This window comes from Drosophila melanogaster, chromosome 2R (genome assembly GCF_000001215.4).
Source record: "Drosophila melanogaster chromosome 2R".
In the NCBI taxonomy this organism is placed as follows: Eukaryota; Metazoa; Arthropoda; class Insecta; order Diptera; family Drosophilidae; genus Drosophila; species Drosophila melanogaster.
The window spans coordinates 23519286-23542411 of record NT_033778.4 but is presented as its reverse complement, the minus strand read 5'-3'; the positions used below and the strand labels follow the sequence as shown (position 1 = coordinate 23542411).

General features: G+C 45.7%; 5 protein-coding genes across 6 annotated transcripts, besides 1 other annotated feature; 4 read left to right on the top strand and 1 right to left on the bottom strand.

The window, feature by feature from the left end:
• Window positions 1-32: 32 nt before the first annotated feature.
• On the top strand, window positions 33-1358 carry Gr59e (Gustatory receptor 59e; the record flags this gene model as incomplete). The annotated part of the gene is made up of 3 exons (NM_176251.1): window positions 33-968; window positions 1035-1190; window positions 1251-1358. The coding sequence occupies 3 exons, from the start codon at window positions 33-35 to the stop codon at window positions 1356-1358; spliced, it is 1200 nt and encodes a 399-aa protein (NP_788431.1).
• Window positions 1359-1638: 280 nt separating this feature from the next.
• ppk3 (pickpocket 3) lies at window positions 1639-3781 on the top strand (the record flags this gene model as incomplete). Its single annotated transcript, NM_166606.1, has 6 exons — window positions 1639-2330; window positions 2389-2485; window positions 2553-2656; window positions 2754-2832; window positions 3088-3442; window positions 3501-3781. 6 exons carry the CDS (start codon window positions 1639-1641, stop codon window positions 3779-3781), a joined length of 1608 nt encoding a protein of 535 aa, NP_726336.1.
• A 131-nt stretch (window positions 3782-3912) lies between these two features.
• bw (brown) lies at window positions 3913-14607 on the top strand. Of its 2 annotated transcripts, none has more exon segments than NM_079100.3 (9): window positions 3913-4327; window positions 4416-4648; window positions 4705-5263; window positions 12786-12820; window positions 12879-13073; window positions 13141-13246; window positions 13302-13403; window positions 13456-13912; window positions 13972-14607. In NM_079100.3, coding segments are annotated over 9 exon segments (2029 nt in total). In that variant the 5' UTR covers window positions 3913-4173; the 3' UTR covers window positions 14160-14607.
• Window positions 5265-12783: a mobile genetic element.
• Window positions 14152-18556, bottom strand: mi (minus). The gene is made up of 9 exons (NM_137959.2): window positions 18276-18556; window positions 18000-18178; window positions 16891-17942; window positions 16694-16828; window positions 16499-16633; window positions 16374-16435; window positions 15703-16316; window positions 15438-15598; window positions 14152-15377 (listed from the first exon to the last, which is right to left on the bottom strand). Exons 2-9 carry the CDS (start codon window positions 18060-18062, stop codon window positions 14774-14776), a joined length of 2826 nt encoding a protein of 941 aa, NP_611803.1. The 5' UTR covers window positions 18063-18178; window positions 18276-18556; the 3' UTR covers window positions 14152-14773.
• Window positions 18557-18798: 242 nt separating this feature from the next.
• Window positions 18799-22573, top strand: RabX1. Its single transcript, NM_079974.3, has 3 exons — window positions 18799-19184; window positions 20220-20353; window positions 21446-22573. Exons 1-3 carry the CDS (start codon window positions 19142-19144, stop codon window positions 22052-22054), a joined length of 786 nt encoding a protein of 261 aa, NP_524713.1. The 5' UTR covers window positions 18799-19141; the 3' UTR covers window positions 22055-22573.
• Window positions 22574-23126: the final 553 nt, after the last annotated feature.

Sequence of the window (23126 nt, the reverse complement as noted above, 5' to 3'; positions counted from 1 at the left end):
CACTTCCAGTCATTAATTAAAGCGGGCTCAGGATGGACAGTTCGTACTGGGAGAATCTGCTGCTGACCATCAATCGGTTCCTGGGCGTGTATCCCAGTGGGAGAGTGGGCGTACTCCGCTGGCTCCACACGCTCTGGAGCCTGTTCCTGCTTATGTACATCTGGACTGGCAGCATTGTTAAGTGCTTGGAGTTCACAGTGGAGATACCCACTATTGAAAAACTGCTCTATCTGATGGAGTTCCCTGGAAATATGGCCACCATTGCCATCCTGGTATACTATGCCGTATTGAACCGTCCACTTGCTCACGGAGCGGAACTCCAGATTGAGCGGATCATCACAGGACTCAAAGGCAAAGCTAAGCGACTGGTTTATAAGAGACATGGTCAGAGGACTCTTCATCTGATGGCGACCACTTTAGTCTTCCATGGCCTGTGTGTCCTGGTTGACGTGGTCAACTATGACTTCGAGTTCTGGACCACTTGGAGCAGTAACAGTGTCTACAATTTGCCTGGTCTAATGATGAGTCTGGGGGTGCTCCAGTATGCCCAGCCCGTCCATTTCCTATGGCTGGTGATGGACCAGATGAGGATGTGTCTCAAGGAGCTGAAGTTGCTGCAGAGACCACCGCAGGGTTCGACCAAGTTGGATGCCTGCTACGAGTCCGCCTTTGCTGTCCTAGTAGATGCGGGTGGAGGATCTGCTCTGATGATTGAAGAGATGAGATACACCTGCAATCTTATCGAGCAGGTCCACAGCCAGTTTCTACTGAGATTTGGTCTCTATCTGGTGTTAAACCTGCTCAATTCCTTGGTCAGCATCTGTGTGGAGTTATACTTGATCTTCAACTTCTTTGAGACTCCTCTCTGGGAGGAGTCCGTGCTCCTCGTATACCGCCTGCTCTGGTTGGCCATGCATGGCGGTCGTATCTGGTTCATCCTGTCGGTCAACGAACAGATCCTGGAGCAGGTAGTCATTCATATTCAAGTATAATGATTTATATATAGTATAATGATTTATATATCCAAATCCCAGAAATGTAACCTTTGCCAGCTGCTCAACGAGTTGGAGGTCTGCAGCTCCCGCCTGCAGAGGACCATTAATCGCTTCCTGCTGCAGCTCCAGCGGAGTATTGACCAGCCCCTGGAAGCCTGCGGAATCGTTACGCTGGACACTCGCTCATTGGGCGGGGTAAGTGGCTGGCAGGTGTCCCATTAACCCATTAACTTTCTAGCCCATGTCCATCGACAGTTTATCGGCGTCCTGATGGCCATTGTCATTTTCCTCATTCAAATCGGACTGGGCAATAAGTCGCTAATGGGCGTTGCCCTCAACAGATCCAATTGGGTTTACGTTTGAGGATGAATGGACTCCAAGGTGGGGTTATCATTTACCATTAACCTTCTGGAGATGGTCGGATTTATCAAAAATTTGGATTGTCAGCGAAACCAATCGCTAGTTTGGTATGGAGCTGGAAGGTCATGGGGATGACCCTTTCATGAAAGGACATTTCCGGTCCTTTGTCCTTAATATCTCATCGAAATCAATCAAAGCATTAAAATACTAATGGAGTTCTTGCATATAAAGCAACTAAATAAAAGCAGTGACCAACTAACCATGATTTTCATTTGGTAAATAAATGTCCAACGAAAGAGTCTTGCTTTGGATTAGAGGAGCCGCTGCCAGGATCCTTCGAGGACTCCTGGCGCTGCTCTGGTTGATCTTGGCTGGCTGTGGCCGGCTCTTCGGCCGCTTAAGGGATGTCGTGGCGCAGGCAGGAGCCGAAACTGGTCTCCTGGCGCTGAGCTTGTGCGTCAACAGAAGTATCCATCTGCTGGAGCGGCTGTTTTGGCTGGCGGTGGTCGTAAGCAGTGTGATCGCCGCCCTGGTGCTCAGTCGCCTCCAGTTGGAGCGCTACTTCAGCTCGCCCACCGTGATCTCCGTGGACCGAGACTACCGCGGCTGGAACGGATCCCTTCCAGCAGTCACGCTGTGCTACTACGACCACATCGACTCCTTCAAGGCCAATGAGTACATACAGGAGATGTGGAATGTGTCCATCATCGACGAGGACTACTTCTACTTCATGGACTTCCTGTACGCCGTGGTGAACGCCACCGCGGGCAACTACGCCGAGTTGGCCAAGTTTGCGGAAGACGAGCGCTTCGACCAGATCGACCTGTACGAGATGATCCAGCGGGTGGACAGGCCGTTCGAGCAGGTCATCAGCAGCTTCGACGCCGGCTTCCAGGTCCATGTCCAGAGGGTGATGACGGAGCGCGGAGCCTGTTACGCCATCAACTCCCCCATGTCCACGGTGCTCAGTGGCCAGTGAGTGCTCAGGAAATGGGTCAACTTCTCGCTGATCCTGCCATCTTCCATCTTTCAGACCCGTTGCCTACGAGCTGATGCCGCAACCCCTGTCCTGCCAGTATGGAAAGCAGCAGTGCTACATCCGCATGGATTTGTATGAGAGCACGGGCGTGGTGGGTGATGCACAGTGGCCTCCATTGAGTAGAGTCTCTGAACTGAACTATGAAATCAACCTTACAGCTGGACGTGCACTCGCCATTTGAGGTTTCGGCCACAGAGGCGAACATTGTGGCCCTCCACAAGTCCGACGAGATAACCGCCTCGTTCAAGGTGCTGGAAACGGTGTAAGTAGACCAGACCCCCCATTCTTATTACATAGCCCCATCATCCATCCAGACAGTCATCATAGAGGGATTGATTTATATGCTCCTCCATCTCCAGGGCATCGAAGAACTTGCGCCAACTAAGCGTCGCCCAGCGCAAGTGTGTGTTCAACAACGAGGAGACGTCCAACCTGAAGGTACATATACATACATATAGACTCATCTTATCTGGGGAAAGTGGCCTGCGATTCGGTTCGGCGGGTAAACAAATTTCCCAACTCAAATGGAACAGCAGCTGATAAGTGGTATCAGTGCAAGGAACCCATATTTCACAGCAGCTTCCCTGGATTCGCTGGAGGAATGTGATGTTATCTAAGCACGTGCTGGGATGCTCCACTTCATCACACCTATTAGAAACTTTCAGGTATCCATTTATTCCATTTATTCCACAGATCTACAGTAAGTCCCTGTGCCTGGCCAGATGTCGCGCTGTGATGGCCCTCGAGATGTGCAACTGTGTGCCCTTCTTCTACCCGTACGTGGATGGGCCCAGCTGCAATCCAGCCGGATTCGAGTGCCTGCTGGACTTCAAATGGCCCATCTGGGCGCTGCACATCTGCAAGTGCCCGTCCACCTGCACCGAGATCGAGTACACCATGCAGACGGTGAAGAAGAGCTCGTGGGGCGTGAAGAACAACGAGGAGGTGGCCAGCAGCGAGACCGCCACCTCCAGCTTCCGCTGGGATCTGATCCCACCTAAGGTGCGCATGCGACGGGATGTGGTCTACAGCTTCGAGGACTTAGTGGGTGAGTCCGCTTCAGACTTTCTATATATTTATGTCCTATAGACAATTGTGCTCCTCAGTATCCTTTGGAGGAGTCCTGGCCCTCTTCGTGGGCGTCAGTGTGATGGGCCTGGTGGAGATGGTCCATGTACTCGTCAACAACTTGCTGCTGGACGTGTTCACCCTGTTACGCCTGATGTTGGGTCGACTGCGGCGCTGCTGGCGAAGAGACGACCACATGAGGGAGGCCAACCATCACCACCATGCCAATGCCCATGCCCATGCCCGACTGCATGACTTCAACGAGCGCCTCTCTTTGGCCGCCACCGCTGAACTGCCTCCGTTCGACTACGTGAATTGATGAGCGACAATTAGCTGGCAAACCAAATGCGGTCAAAAGTTTAATGTTACTTGTGGGATGGGATGGATGGGGCCGGAGGTGGGTTGCTGGATGCCCGTTGGGGGTAGAAAACCATGTCGCCGCCATCGGCGTTGCCCAGTTGCCGCTCAGTCTTCCACGCGAACAGTCGACGGCGTGTGACCGCGATTGCGTTTGCCCAGACAGACAGACAGACGGACAGATTTAAGGTTTCCCCCGAAAGATCCCGAGCAGATATGCAAATACATTGTAGGCGGCGGAACCTCAGATAAGATAAGCCTGCTCCGGAGGCGATAAGTCGGCACATCACATAGCCAGAATTATAAGAGTTCGCCGGTGAGGTGACTGAACCCATCGAACTGACATAGCTCGAAATGCAAGAATCCGGCGGCTCGTCGGGCCAGGGCGGTCCATCGCTGTGCCTCGAGTGGAAGCAGCTGAACTACTATGTGCCCGCCCAGGAGCAGAGCAACTACAGTTTCTGGAACGAGTGCCGCAAGAAGCGCGAGCTGCGGATCCTCCAAGACGGTGAGTCAATGCTCCGGATGTGGAGGTGGTAGGTGTCTCTGGGAATGGGATTGATTTGCGGTCTGGCCCGGTTCGCTATTGTTTGCAGCCAGCGGGCACATGAAGACCGGCGACCTCATCGCCATACTGGGCGGATCCGGAGCGGGCAAGACCACGCTGCTGGCGGCGATTTCGCAACGACTGCGTGGTAACCTGACCGGGGATGTGGTTTTGAACGGCATGGCCATGGAGCGGCATCAGATGACGCGCATCTCCAGCTTTCTGCCGCAGTTCGAGATCAACGTGAAGACGTTTACGGCCTACGAGCATCTGTACTTTATGGTTGGTCCGCTAGATCCCTTAAGTAAAGCTTGATTACCTTGAGTCCTCTATTCCAGTCCCATTTCAAGATGCACCGGCGCACCACCAAGGCGGAGAAGCGCCAGAGGGTGGCGGATCTCCTCCTGGCAGTGGGCCTGCGCGACGCCGCCCACACCCGCATCCAGCAGCTGTCGGGTGGCGAGCGAAAGCGACTCAGCTTGGCCGAGGAGCTGATCACCGATCCCATATTCCTGTTCTGCGATGAACCCACCACGGGCCTGGACAGCTTCAGCGCCTATTCGGTGATCAAAACACTCAGGCACTTGTGCACCAGGCGACGGATTGCCAAACATTCCTTGAACCAGGTCTACGGCGAGGACTCGTTTGAGACGCCGAGTGGCGAGAGCAGCGCCAGTGGCAGTGGCAGCAAGTCCATCGAGATGGAGGTCGTGGCCGAGTCCCACGAGAGTCTGCTGCAGACGATGCGGGAGCTCCCAGCCCTGGGAGTCCTAAGCAACAGCCCCAACGGCACCCACAAGAAGGCGGCCATCTGCTCCATCCATCAGCCGACGTCGGACATCTTCGAGCTCTTCACCCACATCATCCTCATGGATGGCGGCAGGATCGTCTACCAGGGTGTAGTATGTGCCTATGCAATATTAAGAACAATTAAATAAAATAGCATATTAACTTATGGCAGCACTTTGTTGCTATGTTTATGTTTATGTTTATGCACGCAGTTAGGCCAGGGCGGATGTAACATGATCACCCACTCGAAGGCAAAAAGTATAAGTGCATGGTCAGCATTCACACGCCGACCAAATACATATTACATACGTACATACATATCTCGCTCTCCCGATAAGCCTAGATATATAAGATATACATAAGAACGCCGCTCCGCTGCTGGCGTACCCGGCAGCGCAGCTACGCGGATTAGCCTAAGTCCAAATATATAAAAAACTGTAAAATCAGAGAGACTCGGTAGACGTTGAGCTGACAGAACCATTTCTGCCTACTCTAAAATCAAAAGAAGAAATTGAATAAATATATGTCAGCCCGACGGCTGCCTTCAACTTAAAACGGACTTGTGTTCTTAATTGGAGTTCATCATTACATGGCGACCGTGACAGTCGTCCAACGCTGGACGAATTGACCAAAGCTGGTGAAAACAAAGGAACAAAGGAACACTGGACTGGAAGAAGACTGGACTAATTAAATGGAACTGCAAAAACCAAGGAAAAATCTGAGTGAGTAGAGTTCTATTGAGTATGGGCAAACACCGTGGCGGTTTGAAAACTAAGCTGAATAAACGTATAGCCCACGTAAGGTGGCTAATATACGGTCAGCAAACGCCACCGGTTTGGTCGAAAGCTCTAAAGCTACATGCAGAGCTAGACCACTTGTTGCAATATCAGCAAGAATTAAAGACCCATAAGCTCGAGAAAACTCACTCAGATAATATTAAAAATATACCCACAATTAATGAAGTTCCAAAATACCAGGCATGTCCAGCACCAGCACCAGCATTAACAAAACCAAAGAAGTCCTGCCCCCCCTGGCTGCGAAGGAATCTGGAGTCCCCACTGCCTGGGGACTTGTGAGCGACCATCGACGTCTTCAGCGGCGAAGAAATAGACAGCAGCGAGGGAGTGTCAGCGTGCCACCCCCGGCGACGCCCAGCTGACACCCAACAAATAGACAGCAGCGAGGGAGTGTCAGCGTGCCACCCCCGGCGACGCCCAGCTGACACCTGATGAGCATCATCAACAGCAGAATATAATAATAAATATATATAAATATAAAGTAAATATAAAATATATATAGATAAGAAAAATTGTAAGAAATATTGTAAAACGGAGCATATACTATTATGCCCTGTTAACCCAATATGGCCCGTGAAGCCATAGCTAGAATCAGGCAGGCAACAATGTAAAATACAATTTTTTTTTACTCTTGCGAACATTGAAAGATTTTATAAATAGATAATTCCAAACATAAATGTCTATAGAGACAAATGAAATAAGTAAAACTGAAAATAAAAGTATATACAAAGGAAATTTTCTATTCTATTCTCCAAAATATAAAATTAGTATACCCAAAATGGGTCTAATAGACACTAAAACTGTGGACTCTACAGCCAATGTAATAAATAAAGTAGAAGTCCAAAATGCAGACTTGTTCTGGATAACCATAATACTAATTGTAATTGCATTAATTATGGTATCCAATGCATTAATAAAAATATACAAACTGCATAACAAGTGTCTTAAGAAACGATACCGTAGCACTGCTAACGGTATAGATAATATTTAAGGAAGATCTTTAATAAAGTCAATTATGAATGAAAATATGAGAAAAATTATATGAAAAAAAAAAAAATAATAAATAAAAAAAAATATAAAACGTAATATTGAATTTATCTACATTAAAAAAAAAATATATACAAATGAATAAATTTGAAGTTATGAGTATACCACAGCATGGACTGGGAAAAGCTTGTTGATCAGATAAAAGATCAAAATGAAAATTTCAGAAAATCCTATAAGTGCTTAACGCAAAACAGATCAACACAAGCTGTAACAATCAATAGGAATGCCCAAGTCTTGGTAAATAGTTATAATGAAATCAGAGAGTTGATCCAACAAAATAGAAAGAATTTGGAACGCAAACAGTGTGCTAAGGCTTTGAACCTACTGGTGACATTAAGAGAAAAATTAATATTTATAAAAAATAAATTCAGTCTCCAGATAGAAATTCCAACCATAGTAAACACCCCACTAAGAATAAATTTGAATGAAGACAGCACTAACTCTGACGAGGAAGATAGGACTATAGTCAAGGAAGACATTAAAGAGGAAGATCTTCACGATCTAACTATACCAGCAAAATTAATGCTGAAGAACGACGATAAAACAAATAACGCAGCCGACTCCGAAAATAACTTAACCATGGCAGAAGAAGCAGCTGCCATTAGGTCTTACATTAGGGAAGTCGCCTGCACAGTGCCAGAATTTGATGGGCAAAAGATCCATTTACAAAGATTCATTAAGGCAATCAAATTGGTAGACCTAGCTAAGGGACCATTTGAAGACATTGCAGTTGAGGTCATTAAGTCAAAAATAGTTGGCACAATTTTGAACTCAGTTGACAATGAAACGACAATTCCAGCAATTATAAACAAATTGCAGAAAGTAGTTGTCGGTGAGACATCCAGTAATGTCAAAGCAAAGCTAGCAACAGTTCAGCAGAGAGGTAAAACTGCAACGCAATTTACCGCTGAAGTTGATAGCCTGAGAAAACTTTTAGAAGCTTCCTATATCGATGAGGGTATACCTCTAGAACATGCCACTGGTCTAAGCACCAAAGAGGCAATTGAAACCATGATACATCGTGCTGAGCACGAAAGTATCAAAACAGTACTGGAAGCAGGGACTTGCACCACTATGGATGCAGCGATAAGCGCATACATAAGAACGAGTACAAGAGTTACCGGTGACATCAATAAAGTGATGTACTTTAGAGGTAACAGACCCAATAGAGGATACGGAAATGCCAATAGAGGTAGTAACCGCGGTAGAGGCTTTAATAACAATAGTATTAGAGGCAACTACCATAACGGTTACCAAAATAACGGTTACCAAAATAACGGTTACCAAAATAACGGTTACCAGAATAACGGTTATCAAAACCGCTATAATGGAAATAATAACCGTTATAATGGCTATAACAGAGGCCGTTATAATGGAAACAGAGGCCGTAACAACAGTCAGAACAACTACAACAGAAACAATGCCAATGTACGAGTAATCCAAGAACAGGGAAACTCGCAACAGCCTTTAGGTACTCAGTAGAAGAAGATCGTAGAGTATACACCATCAATTATAATCTCAACATATTTTCTACATTCATTCATGCCAAAACAGGCGTAAAACTAGTTTTTCTACTTGATACAGGTGCAGATATCTCTATTCTCAAAGAGAACTCTGACAAATTTTCTAATATTCAAATAACCAATAAAATAAACATTCAAGGCATAGGCCAACAGAAAATTCAGTCTCGAGGACAGACTTTTATTGAGATACAGACAGGTAAATACGTTATCCCACACGATTTTCATTTAGTAGATAAAAACTTTCCAATACCGTGTGATGGAATAATCGGAATAGATTTCATAAAAAAATATAATTGCCAAATCGATTTAAACCAAGAAGAAGATTGGTTTATAATTAGACCAAACAATTTGAAATTTCCAATATATATTCCCATAGCATACAGCTCTGGTATTAACACAACGTTATTACCAGCAAGATCCCAAGTTGTCCGAAGATTAATAGTATCATCAAAAGATGATAACATTTTAATTCCAAACCAGGAAATTCAAACTGGTATTTATGTTGCAAATACAATCGCAACATCAAGTAATACATTTGTCCGAATTTTAAATACAACCGATTCCGACCAATTAGTCAATATGGACACTCTAAAATATGAGCCACTTTCGAACTACAATGTAGTTCAGGCAAATAGTGAACACAGAAATAAAACTGTCTTATCTCAATTAAAGAAAAATTTCCCCGAATTGTTTAAATCACAATTAGAAAATATATGCAGCGAATATATAGATATATTTGCATTAGAATCAGAACCTATAACAGTTAATAATTTGTATAAACAACAGTTGAGATTAAAAGATGATGAGCCAGTATACACGAAAAATTATAGAAGTCCTCATAGTCAAGTGGAAGAAATACAAGCCCAAGTTCAGAAATTAATAAAAGATAAAATAGTTGAACCATCAGTTTCACAGTACAATAGCCCTTTGCTATTAGTACCCAAAAAGTCAAGCCCGAATTCTGATAAAAAGAAATGGAGATTAGTAATAGACTATCGCCAAATTAATAAGAAACTTTTAGCTGACAAATTTCCACTACCGAGAATAGATGATATTTTGGACCAACTTGGTCGAGCAAAATATTTCTCCTGCCTTGATTTAATGTCAGGTTTTCATCAAATCGAACTGGATGAAGGCTCGAGAGATATAACATCTTTCTCAACCAGCAATGGCTCATATCGTTTCACGCGATTGCCATTTGGCTTAAAAATAGCGCCTAATTCATTCCAAAGAATGATGACTATAGCATTCTCCGGAATAGAACCGTCTCAAGCATTCCTTTATATGGATGACTTAATAGTCATAGGTTGTTCCGAAAAACATATGCTTAAAAACCTCACTGAAGTTTTTGGTAAATGCAGGGAATACAACCTAAAGTTACATCCTGAAAAATGTTCATTTTTCATGCATGAAGTCACATTTTTGGGACACAAATGCACAGACAAAGGAATTTTGCCGGATGACAAAAAATATGATGTCATTCAGAACTACCCAGTTCCACATGATGCGGACAGCGCTAGACGTTTTGTAGCATTTTGCAATTACTACAGACGTTTTATCAAAAATTTCGCCGACTATTCGCGGCACATAACAAGATTATGTAAAAAGAATGTTCCATTCGAGTGGACAGATGAATGTCAAAAAGCATTCATACATTTAAAATCTCAGCTAATTAACCCAACACTCTTGCAGTACCCAGACTTCAGCAAAGAATTTTGCATAACAACAGATGCAAGCAAGCAAGCGTGTGGCGCAGTTTTAACTCAAAACCATAATGGCCACCAACTCCCAGTTGCTTATGCATCCAGAGCTTTTACGAAAGGTGAAAGCAATAAGAGTACAACAGAACAAGAGTTAGCAGCAATTCATTGGGCAATAATACATTTCAGACCATACATTTACGGAAAACATTTCACTGTGAAAACAGACCATAGACCATTGACATATTTATTCTCGATGGTGAACCCCAGCTCTAAATTAACTAGAATAAGGCTTGAACTAGAGGAATATAATTTTACAGTAGAGTATCTAAAGGGCAAGGACAATCATGTAGCAGATGCGTTATCAAGAATAACCATCAAAGAGCTAAAAGATATAACTGGAAATATATTAAAAGTCACTACAAGATTTCAAAGTAGACAAAAATCCTGCGCAGGAAAAGAACAATTGGATTTGCAAAAGCAAACCAAAGAAATAGCTTCAGAGCCCAACGTATACGAAGTCATAACAAATGACGAGGTACGAAAAGTAGTGACATTGCAATTGAATGACTCGATATGTTTATTTAAACATGGAAAGAAAATTATTGCAAGATATGATGTTGGTGATCTTTATACTAATGGAATTCTTGATTTAGATCAATTTCTCCAAAGGCTTGAATTGCAGGCCGGTATATATGATATCAGCCAAATCAAAATGGCACCGTGGAAAAAAATCTTTGAACACGTTTCAATAGATAAATTTAAAAATATGGGCAATAAAATATTAAAGAATTTAAAAGTAGCGCTACTTAACCCGGTGACCCAAATAAATAATGAAAAAGAAAAAGAAGCTATATTGTCTACATTACATGATGATCCAATACAAGGAGGGCATACAGGCATTACAAAAACCTTGGCCAAGGTCAAAAGACATTATTACTGGAAAAATATGAGTAAATACATAAAAGAGTACGTAAGGAAATGTCAAAAATGCCAAAAAGCAAAAACAACAAAGCACACAAAGACTCCAATGACGATAACTGAAACACCAGAACATGCTTTCGATAGAGTTGTTGTGGACACAATTGGTCCACTACCCAAGTCAGAAAATGGTAACGAGTACGCAGTCACTCTCATATGTGATTTAACCAAGTACTTAGTTGCCATACCAATAGCAAATAAAAGCGCAAAAACAGTCGCAAAAGCTATATTTGAATCTTTTATTCTAAAGTACGGTCCAATGAAGACGTTCATAACGGACATGGGAACAGAGTATAAGAATTCAATAATTACTGACCTGTGTAAATATTTGAAAATAAAAAATATAACATCAACAGCTCATCACCACCAGACAGTTGGAGTAGTAGAAAGAAGTCATAGAACTTTAAACGAGTATATACGATCCTACATATCGACGGACAAAACCGATTGGGACGTATGGCTTCAATATTTCGTATACTGCTTCAACACGACCCAATCTATGGTACATAATTATTGTCCATATGAATTAGTTTTCGGTAGAACAAGTAATTTACCAAAACATTTTAATAAACTACATAGCATAGAACCAATATATAACATAGATGATTACGCTAAGGAGAGTAAATATAGGTTAGAGGTAGCATATGCTCGAGCAAGAAAACTTCTTGAAGCGCACAAAGAAAAAAATAAAGAAAATTATGACTTAAAAGTAAAAGACATAGAATTAGAAGTAGGAGATAAAGTTTTACTAAGAAATGAGGTAGGTCATAAATTAGACTTTAAATATACGGGGCCCTATAAGATAGAAAGCATAGGAGATAATAACAATATTACGCTACTTACTAATAAAAACAAAAAACAAATAGTTCATAAAGATAGATTAAAGAAATTTCATTCATGATTGAATTTAAACTTATATTTTCCTTAATCATTTATACAAATTTTCCATACACTACGTATATTTTTATCTTTGCATTATAAAATCAACTATTGTTGTTCAAACAAAAACACAAACAAAATAAAAATAAAAATAAAATAATTTGCATTTAATAATCAAAATAACTTCACTAGGTTACGTTATTTTTCAAAAGGAGGGAGATGTAGTATGTGCCTATGCAATATTAAGAACAATTAAATAAAATAGCATATTAACTTATGGCAGCACTTTGTTGCTATGTTTATGTTTATGTTTATGCACGCAGTTAGGCCAGGGCGGATGTAACATGATCACCCACTCGAAGGCAAAAAGTATAAGTGCATGGTCAGCATTCACACGCCGACCAAATACATATTACATACGTACATACATATCTCGCTCTCCCGATAAGCCTAGATATATAAGATATACATAAGAACGCCGCTCCGCTGCTGGCGTACCCGGCAGCGCAGCTACGCGGATTAGCCTAAGTCCAAATATATAAAAAACTGTAAAATCAGAGAGACTCGGTAGACGTTGAGCTGACAGAACCATTTCTGCCTACTCTAAAATCAAAAGAAGAAATTGAATAAATATATGTCAGCCCGACGGCTGCCTTCAACTTAAAACGGACTTGTGTTCTTAATTGGAGTTCATCATTACAAGGGACGCACCGAGCAGGCAGCCAAGTTCTTTACAGAGTGAGTGGGCTCCTTCCTTTCGAGATTCCTTCTCCATTCTACATCCTGATCATTTTAGCCTGGGCTACGAACTCCCGCTGAACTGCAATCCTGCGGACTTCTACCTGAAGACCCTGGCGGACAAGGAGGGCAAAGAGAACGCGGGGGCTGTGCTCCGGGCGAAGTACGAGCACGAGACGGATGGACTCTACAGCGGGAGCTGGCTGCTGGCGCGGAGCTACAGCGGGGATTACCTGAAGCACGTCCAGAACTTGTAACTCCTTAAAGTGATTAATTTGAGGAATAAAAACTGACTCTTCAAAACTTCTCTTATGTTTCAGCAAGAAAATAAGGTGGATATATCAGGTGTACCTCCTGATGGTGCGCTTCATGACCGAGGATGTGCGGAATATTAGGAGTGGGCTCATCGCCTTTGGCTTCTTCATGGTAAGTTCTCAAACGCTGTGCCAAATTTAGGTAGTATTGTAATCCCTAATTGCAGATCACCGCTGTAACACTATCCCTCATGTACTCCGGCATTGGAGGACTCACGCAACGGACGGTGCAGGACGTCGGTGGATCCATCTTCATGCTCAGCAACGAGGTGCGTGCATTTCTCTCCTCTCCACCTTCAGTCACTTATCTAGTTCTCCCAGATGATCTTCACGTTCAGCTATGGCGTGACGTATATATTTCCCGCCGCCCTTCCCATCATCAGGCGGGAGGTGGGCGAGGGCACCTACAGCCTGTCCGCCTACTACGTGGCCCTGGTGCTCTCCTTCGTGCCCGTGGCCTTCTTCAAGGGCTACGTCTTCCTGTCGGTGATATATGCCTCCATATACTACACGCGCGGCTTCCTTTTGTACCTCAGCATGGGCTTCCTGATGAGCCTGTCCGCGGTGGCGGCTGTTGGCTATGGGGTCTTCCTCTCCAGCCTCTTCGAGTCGGATAAGATGGCCTCCGAGTGCGCGGCGCCCTTCGATCTGATCTTCCTTATCTTTGGCGGCACCTACATGAATGTGGACACAGTGCCTGGACTAAAGTACCTCTCGTTGTTCTTCTACTCCAACGAGGCGCTGATGTACAAGTTCTGGATCGACATCGATAATATCGGTGAGCTTACCTCCAAGTAGATAATCAGGATGCATGTTATCCAATAATATTTTATCCAGACTGCCCCGTCAACGAGGATCATCCGTGCATCAAGACCGGAGTGGAGGTGCTGCAGCAGGGATCCTATCGCACCGCCGACTACACCTATTGGCTGGACTGCTTCAGTCTGGTGGTGGTGGCCGTCATCTTTCACATCGTGTCCTTTGGGCTGGTTAGGCGATACATTCACCGCAGTGGTTACTATTGATTGGGGCGCTTTTATTATACTAATTTCAGTTTACACTGTTACAGAACTTGCTTCAGCTTAATTTCAGTTGCATTGAGTACTCGTGCGGTAGTTAAGTAAAATTTGTAATTTTTAAGCACAAAATGTTCTTAATACATCTAAACTTCAGTGGAAAATATTGCATTCATCAAATTTGAGTCGCATAAAATAAATCCCATATAGATCATGTATGTATGCCGTTACTAAAAGAAATTTAACTTGCATTTGAACTACATTTGAGCTCAAGGAAAAGTCGGGAGTCTTGCGAGTCGAAGAAGAGGCGATCTATAAGATCTATATCAGATTATTTTACTTATACCTATTATTATACGATTGTCTGTCATTATATATAAATGGTTTGAAAGGGTTTAAAGAGACCTGACAGTTGAATTAATAAATTAAGCTAAAACAAACAAAAAATAATGGAAACAAAAACGAGTTAATCTTTTTGCTTACAAGGCTAAAGAGCTAAAACTCATTTACACGTCGGGCAGCTCCTTGCCTCTGCTCCTAGAATTTCAAGGGATCGGAGAGGATTTATGGGCATCATATTATGATAATGACGTTTCAACAATTATCCTATTGGCCCTACTCTTCTAGCAGTCAAAGGAAATCTGTCTCTTGGCCTTGCCTCCGGAGTGGTTGCTGTTGCCCACGGGTGGCATTTGGAACTTGCGCGCAGAGCTGTTACTTCCGCCGCCTCCGAAGTAGGGACTGATGTTCTGCTGGTCCTTGCCGGTAAAGTTCTTTTGCGCCGAACGGCGAGCCTCGCAGTCCATGTTCTCGCGCAGCGCGAGTCCGCCTAGGTTACTCTTCGACGAGCTGTTCTGGAGCGAGGCATTGGGCCGGATGGGTTGGCGTTCCTTGCAGAAGAGATCCTCCGAGATGCGATCCACTATACTCGATTGCGTTTCGGAGCAGGCATTTGTGGGCAGGCTCATTTGACTCAGACCGAAGGAATCGATGGAGTTCTCGCTGCCGAAGATGTTGTGCAGGGATCGCGCCGAACCTGCTGCTGATCCTACGACCGATGTTTGCGAGAGAAGCAGTTTACGCTGGGCAAACTCCTCCGGACCGATGTAGCCCGAGAGGCGGGTGCTCGACAACCGCTTGGCCTCGCATTCCTGACTGCGCGCCTGCAGGTAAACGTCGTCCGCATTCTTCCCCGCAATCACGCTAAAGGCAAACTTCTTGGCCAGCCTGCGGAAGGTGGAAGTTCCAATAGTGCCTATACGAGTATTATATCCACCCCTTACTCACCTTAGCAGTGTTTCGCTGTTGCTGGACGAATGTCCCAGGTAGAATTCCTGGAAGATGCGCTTCACAATGCGCGTAAGGTCTGCCGCATGCTGACGGAATTGCTCGTGCTTCGGCGTAATTTTCTTCTCCTGCAGTGCCTGCGACACAGCCCAAAGGAGTTTCTGTGGCAATAAACGAGATTAGTTATGACGGTTAAGTGAACGAATCTTAGGGATAAACCATACACAAAAGGCATAATTTGATGTATAGATAAATAGAGGCTCACCTTTCGCTGGTTATCAGTCATACTGCTATTCGGTGTGGCGCTCATCTCCGAGTGCGCTCTGTGCAGTTTACTCGCCAGTGGCGTACCGCTTGCAAAAGATGCCGGGTTAACCAGGTTGCTACTGCTGCCGCTCAGGCCAAGACTGAGCCGCGTCTGCCCAGGGGTAGCAGCCGCGTGCTGCGCCAACTTTAGCTGAACACCCGCAGTGGAGGAACCAGCTCCAATGCAGAAACTCTGGCTCTTGATCTTTAGAGCGCGAGGAGTCAACCCACTGGGTCCACTGCTCTCGGCCCGGAAGAGCTTGCTGCTCTGGCTAGCCAAATCAGCTGAATCCTCGTCGTCATCGCAGGCGTTTCTTTTCCGCTTCAGGATCGACTCCAGCTGGTTACTGCTGCCCTGGTGATCCGGCGAAAAGAGAGCGCGCTTCGACCGCTCTACGCGGTTCGCAATCTCCGGCTTGAAGAGCGGTTTGGGCGGCATTAGCTGCTGTTGCTGCAGGGTTTTGGCCGGACTTTGGAATAAGGCACGCTTAGAGGTTTCTCTCGAAGGTCCTGGCTTGATGAGATCAGTGCGGTAGAGGCGCTTTCGGGCGGATGAAGATGGCGTCTTGCGAGCTGGTGCAAATGCATCATTAACAAAAGTACATTGGCTTATCTTATCAAATCACTCACCTTTTTTCTTGCTGCCCGGCGTCTTTCGCTTGGGCGTGGCCTTGCGTTTATTTCGCACTTTTCTGTAAGCCAAAATCATGGAAATTAGTATGTGTTTGGAGTTTTTAATCACAAAAGCTACCCACTTCTTATCTAGCATTATTTGTGGTCCAATTGAGCTGTTAAGCTTCTGTGAGTTGGTGGCTAGATTCGCAGATGAAAATATGGCACGTCGTTTGGCCAAATGACTGAGGCGATTGCCAGGCGATTGGGTTAACATTCTGTAAGGAGTTGGGTTCAGTGAGTTAAACGTTCACACGGCTGACTAATTTATTACTCACTTCATACGCATGTTTCTCTTCTTGGCGCTCGATGGCGATCTCACATAGGACGTCGCGGTTTCCACGCCCACATAGCGGTCCACCACGGACATGCTGAGGTATTCATTTTGTTCGGCAGCCTTGTTAAGATTGTAGCTGTGAATGGAAGCGGGTAATGAAAACACTGCAAGCACAAACGAATCCTTTAAAGAGCATACCTCAGTCCATGATGTCTTACTCCCAGCACATCCCGCCAGCCCATGTTTTGAGCCTCCGAGAGACTGTGAGATGGTCGAAACAGTGAGGTTGTTTCGCTAATGCCACTGTCCTCGATTCTGGGTGTAGATGGTGGGCTATCCTTGGAGAGAAAGTTTAGCACGTTTGATTTCATGCTAAGCACCATTTTGATGACGTCCACATCGGGTGCAGTCACCGAGGGCGGCGGACGAACTCCCTGTAGGCAGCGACGAATCCGCCGATACAGCTCCCGTTCTCTCCTGCAGTTCTCCAAGAAGTGCGACCGGGGGTCGTTGGCGTTCAGCTGGGTGCTCGAAAGGTCCATCGTCTGCTCATCCACAAAACTGGACTCCGTGGGAGCATTCAGCGAGGAGCGAGCTCGTGCGTCGCTGGTGCACTGCGACTCTTCCAACACTTCGGGCAGATCCTCCAGCCTGGTGGGCGGCTCTTTTTCCGGTTGCTCGTCGTTGTCAGCTTCATCGTCGCTGTCGGCAAAGAGATCAGGTGAGCGTTCGTTGTTGAACTTCTGCTGCGAGGTGTTGAGCGAGGTTTCTAGCACGTTTGACAGACGTGGATTCGTAGCATTGGAGGGCCCAGGCTTGTCCTGAATTTCGGGCTTTGCGGTCAGGCTCTTGATTTTGCCATCGAAGGAGAGGCTGCCCGTTGTCGTGGTGGCTGTCGTGGCCACTGACACGGCCATGTCCACGGCATTGCAGCTGTTCTCCTCGATGAGGGTGTCGTAGAACCGGGGAAAGACAATCTTGCCCGGCGAGGGACGTCGGACGGCAGGGGGCTCCACCTCCGGCAGCTTAAGGTTCTGCAGCTGGGAGCCATACAGACGCTTGTTCACCTGGCCATATGGGCTGTCTCCGAAGCCCAGGAACTGCGATTCCTGGCTGCCCGTCTTCGGATTGGGTGGCGTTGGGGTTTCCTTGATGGGCTGGCTGCTCAGTGCTTTCGGTTTCATCAGATACGGTAAGTTCATGTGATCCTCGTCAGATATGTGGCTCTCATTGTTTTCACTGAGCGAAGACTATAAAACACAAAGTTTCAGCAAGCTCGCAACCGCAAGGACACCAATTAGTCTTACCCCGCTTCCTGTAGAAGGCTCCGATTCGTAGCTGTTGTTTATCTTGTTTCCAATAGTGGCCATTCTTCGAATAAAAATAGATTTCTCGTTGTAGTTATAGCTTCTTCTATAGCCCGAAGTTATTTTAGGCACGCGGCATTTTGTACAGGCTGCTCCAGTTTGTGGAGCCTGACGAATGGCTAGATTGACGGGGCAGAGAAAAGTGAAAGTAAGCACGGGGAGTCACTGACGATTTTCTTATCTTAGCCGCATTAATCTTCTTGGCAGTGCATTTACCTTTTGGAAATGTGGCACTTTTCCCAGGTCGGGGAAAACTAAGTTACCCAAGCGAAAAACGCGCGTAGAAGTCTGACTTTTGCGGACATTTAACGCGCTCGAGTCGCACGCTGCACGCCTATCGCTAGTATCCAGTTGTGCCCGCGAGCTTGTAGCTCCTAATGCATGTTGTCTAGCTCCTTAAAATACCTTTAATTTGTTAATTTATCTATAAAACACTGTTGTTAAAATCGCCTGTATGAACATCTGCCTGCTTTTGGCGGTGGTACTAACGCGTCTGGGAAATGCAATTAGTGATGGGCGATAGTTTTGCTATCGGGTGGCATCTTCCAAGCGGTAATCGGGGTCGTGATTTTTCTAGTAGTCATATTCCTGATTGGAATCCTTGCTAACCAATCAAACTAACACATAAATATATTTTTTACGAATATATTTACTTGTGAAACAAAGTTATTTCCTTGCGAAATTCTACTCTGCAAGACCAGCTATCGCTGCCAGCAGCAACTATCGCACCTCGTGTCAGCCCTGGTAAACAGCTGTTCGCGCATAACATAACACAATAACAACAAGCCTTCAAATTTATTAAATCTTTTATCTTTACTGCTGACTGCGCGCTTTTAATCGCAGCGCCCGCTTTGAAAACCCCCACCGACTCCGATAAATTCAGTTGTGCCCAAGAAATCAGACGCAGCAGGCCGCCAAAGGGCCAATTACGCGCTTCCCAACCACTGGCTCTGCAAGCAACAACAACAACAGCAGCAACAACCACTGAGCCAACAACACATCATCTCATCCATTTTACAAAAAAAAAAAACGTCACTAAAGTCCACGGAAAGCGATGCGATTGAGCCGCTAATCTCGGCGAGATGCGCGGAATCGAGGGCAAAGTGCTTGTTCTGGGCTCGCGAGGTAAGCACACACGTTTCCACCCGTTTCCGATTTCAATGGCCATTCGGCGGACTCCATTCAGAAGTCTCAATGATCCGCATAATGACAGTAATTCCATCAATTGCCCAGTGATAAGATTAACAACCGGGGTGAGCCGATAAGCCGTAGCCTTGAACTCCACTGGCCCCAATTGGGAATCTGCAGGCTGCATGCTGCAATCTGGATTTAGGTAGATGCAGAAGAGAGTCTGGCAAAGACAGCGTGTCTGGTTGGGATTAGGCTGAACTAGCCGATGAATTTAACCACACACGATGTCATCACATCAAGATGACGTTGCCCTTGGGATTTGGATTTACGATAAGAAATCTGTGTTAATGGGCCAAATTTGATGGCTTCCGTAGTGCACAACTCCGAAACTTAAAATTGTTCATTTCTACATTTGTACTCCAAAAACATATCAAGGGGGAAGCCTCCACCGTCTACCCTCTTCTACACAACAAAGTGGACATTTTTTGCAGCGTAATCGGCTGACGAATTCGCAATGAGTATATGTATTTAAGTTTGGCCCAAGGTCAACTAAGGGGGCTTATATGCACAGCGGGTGCAGTATTTGCTCTGCTTTTTCGCCAAACAAAGGGACGCATTGATAAAAAAAAGGCGGTACTTTCCTCGGAATATACGTTCTTCCCATAATCGCCGGATGATTCAGTGCATGCACATACTGCAGCTCCACGCGGAGATTCCCCGTCTGATCAAACACAGAGGGGCTTCTCTGAGCCACAAAAAAGTGGGCGCCGAACAAAGAATCTCGTGGTCGGTAGGCGATTCCTTATCGCTGTTTACCACCTTTTGCGGGCTAGTGCGTCTCCAGTTTTTGTTTTGTTTATTCGGCTCAATTTGCGTGATTAATCAGCGGTCAATTAATGCGTGCGCCATTCCACGTTCACTGATAAGCTGCACGGCATTATGCTTGAAGCGAAATAGGGCTCACGGGTACACAGAAAGACAATGCTGTATCTCTCGATTAATTGCATAATTTGTGTTCTTGTCTTGCAGGTGTGGGCAAAACACGTTTGGTCATCCGCTACATAAAGAACACGCTGCACCGCAAGGAAAGCGAGGTACCCACGATAGCCGTGTCCTTCTTCACGTGCAACATCATCCTGGACGAGGTCAAAATTAAATTGCAAGTGCGTATACAGCAGCCAGAATATGTATCAGTGCGACCAACTCTTTTGGGGCGAACGCAAATGGAATTGCCTCGTAAAAAAGCCGAAGCCAAAGGCAAAGCCAAAGGAATTTGCCACTGCCCCACGCGCCCACTAATCCTATTTGCCGGCTGGGCTGCCGGAACGCTAATCTGGGTTTATTCTGCCACTGGCTGCGCCGCGGGTACTTCTCGTCCGCCGTCTCCGCCGCCCACTGTTTTGGTCACTTTATTTGTCCTTTTTTGTTTGCAATTTGTGCGTCCGCTGCACTTTGTGTTATTCTCTTTTTTGTTAGCTCGTTCCTTTTTTTTTATAGTTTATTGATAAGCTAAACGGGAGCGGCAGTAGTAGCAGGAGCAGCAGCAGCACCAGCTTCGCCCATTGCCAAAGGGTTACCACCCACTTGGCCCTGGCTGCCGTATTTACTCTTCGGTGATCCCGATTTTATGCGCAGCCATATAACAATGGCCACTACAATGGCCATACGTTTACTCTCAACGCCAAACTGTTTTTTCTCTAACATGGATGCACAGGCAGCTAGGTGGATAGGCTTTAAACTGAGAAAGTTTGAAACTTTTTAGTAGAATAGAATTCAAGCTCTTTAATCCAATCACATAGCGTTTCAGCAAAGCAATACTTTTTCTTGGACGAAGTGCTTGCTCAGAATGTTGAAAGAAACAGGTCAGATTTGTTTTTCCCCCGGTTGACCCCAGTTGACCAGCAGAAGCAGTCGCCGGCGCACAATAAGTATGAATACATAATAGGATATAGTTTTCGTATTCCGCTTGTTAGATTCGCTTGCGGGGCTCTTTGTTTCTTTGGTAAGCTTTTGTGTGCTTCGATTTAGTTTCGCCAATGAACATGTCGTTGCCCCAAAATGCTTATGATTCGCATAAAGAGGAGCCCCTTGAAAAGACCCAAAGCAGGGATTTCACATCCAATATGATTGTTATTGCTGTGGGAAAACGCGACAATAAAACGGCAATTGCAGAATAAGCGGGCAATGACTCAATTAAATTCAAGTGGCGTACGAACTCTAACCAGTGCTTACTCACTCTCTCTCTCTCCTCGTAGATCTGGGATACAGCTGGCCAGGAGCGGTATCGGGCGGTGGCGCCCATGTACTACAGGAATGCCAACGCCGCCATTCTGGTGTTCGATCTAACGCAGTACAAGACATTCACGGAGATCAAGTCGTGGATTCAGGAGCTGCACCGCAATGTCCAGGACCCGATGATACTGACGCTGGTGGGTAACAAGATGGACATGCAGGCGCAGCGAGCGGTCTCCCGGGAGGAGGCCTTCGTGTTCGCCACCTCCATTGGGGCCACCTACTTCGAAACCTCCACCGAAACGGATCAGGGACTGGAGCAAGTGTTCATATCCACTGCCCAGGGACTGGTTCGCCTGGCAGACGAGGGCAAGAGTCCGTCGCTGCGCTCCTTCCAGTCGACTGATTCGCTGGCCTACACCAACACCAACACTGCCTTCAGTCACACGGTGGCCGCCCTGGCCAGGAGCTCCGGAAATGCAGCGTTCCGTCTGCCCTACGTGGACATTGGCTTGGCGGTGGAGGGCGAGGACGTGAAGACCAATGGCGTGGGGCGGCTGGAAACGGCGCCGTGGAGCATCGAGCACATCGCCCTCGGCGAGGTGGAGAGGCCCAGCTGGTGTTGCTACTAAGATCTATCAGATCCCCAGGATCCACATCTGTGAAAGAACCAATGTGATTTTAACAGAACCAGACTGCAGTTCGAATATGGGCTCAAGGGCCAGCCAGCATCGTTTAAGCAATCAAGCAACCCAACTCCGAAAACGCAAAGACCAAAAGCAGCCGCCGCAAACGCAAGATGCAAACTTGGCTTGAAGCTATGTATTAGATCACTGATTAGGCTAGATCCAGGATCCCCTCGATCCACTGACAAGGCGCTGCGACAACCGCTTCATCATAATCTTAGTTCTTAATGACAGCTGTGTACAGCAATTGCCGCGTGCATATTATGACTTTATACACTCGTTTCGCTCTAAGCCCATCTGACTTACCAATCATAAGATTAACCCACAACACACAGGGAGCAGCACTCACGAAACACTCACAAAACACTCACGAAACACTCACCCACAAGACATTAACACAAACACCAATTCATGTACAAAGCATTTTATACTGCATGCCTATAATAAATGTAAATGTAATAATGTATTTCGGCTGCTTTGTCATTTCGGGGGCGAAATCAACGCCCCCCCAGTGGCGAATCAACGGGCCAACGGCAGTGCAAGTGCATTAACTTGGCCATTAACGCGGCATCTTAACGTGTAATTGGAATTTAATGCCCCCATAACAATGCCAAGGGTTACAATTGTATTGGCTCCACCGGCTCCTAATGCCTTCGCATTAAGTTTGCCCCCCAGAAGCGTGACCTGCTATTTTTATCAACCCTTGTGCGCCACTTGGGGGCTCTTGGATGAACGTGCGTTTTGGATTTTGGGGAGCTACTAGTATTCCCGCCAAATTCGTTAGTAATTTCTAACTTCATGGAGAGCTGTTTCAGGAGGAGTTTAATTATGAAATGATTTGTTTGGACTCTCGACCTGGGAATGCACAAACAAAAATGTAATCTAATATATTAAGAGATTTAGCAAGGAGTGGCTTTTCTAAAATAAAATACCAGTATGCGAACATTCGAATCGTATGACAGACTAATTGATATAAAATCAATACACGCCACCCACGCTGCCCAAGCAAAAAACTGAA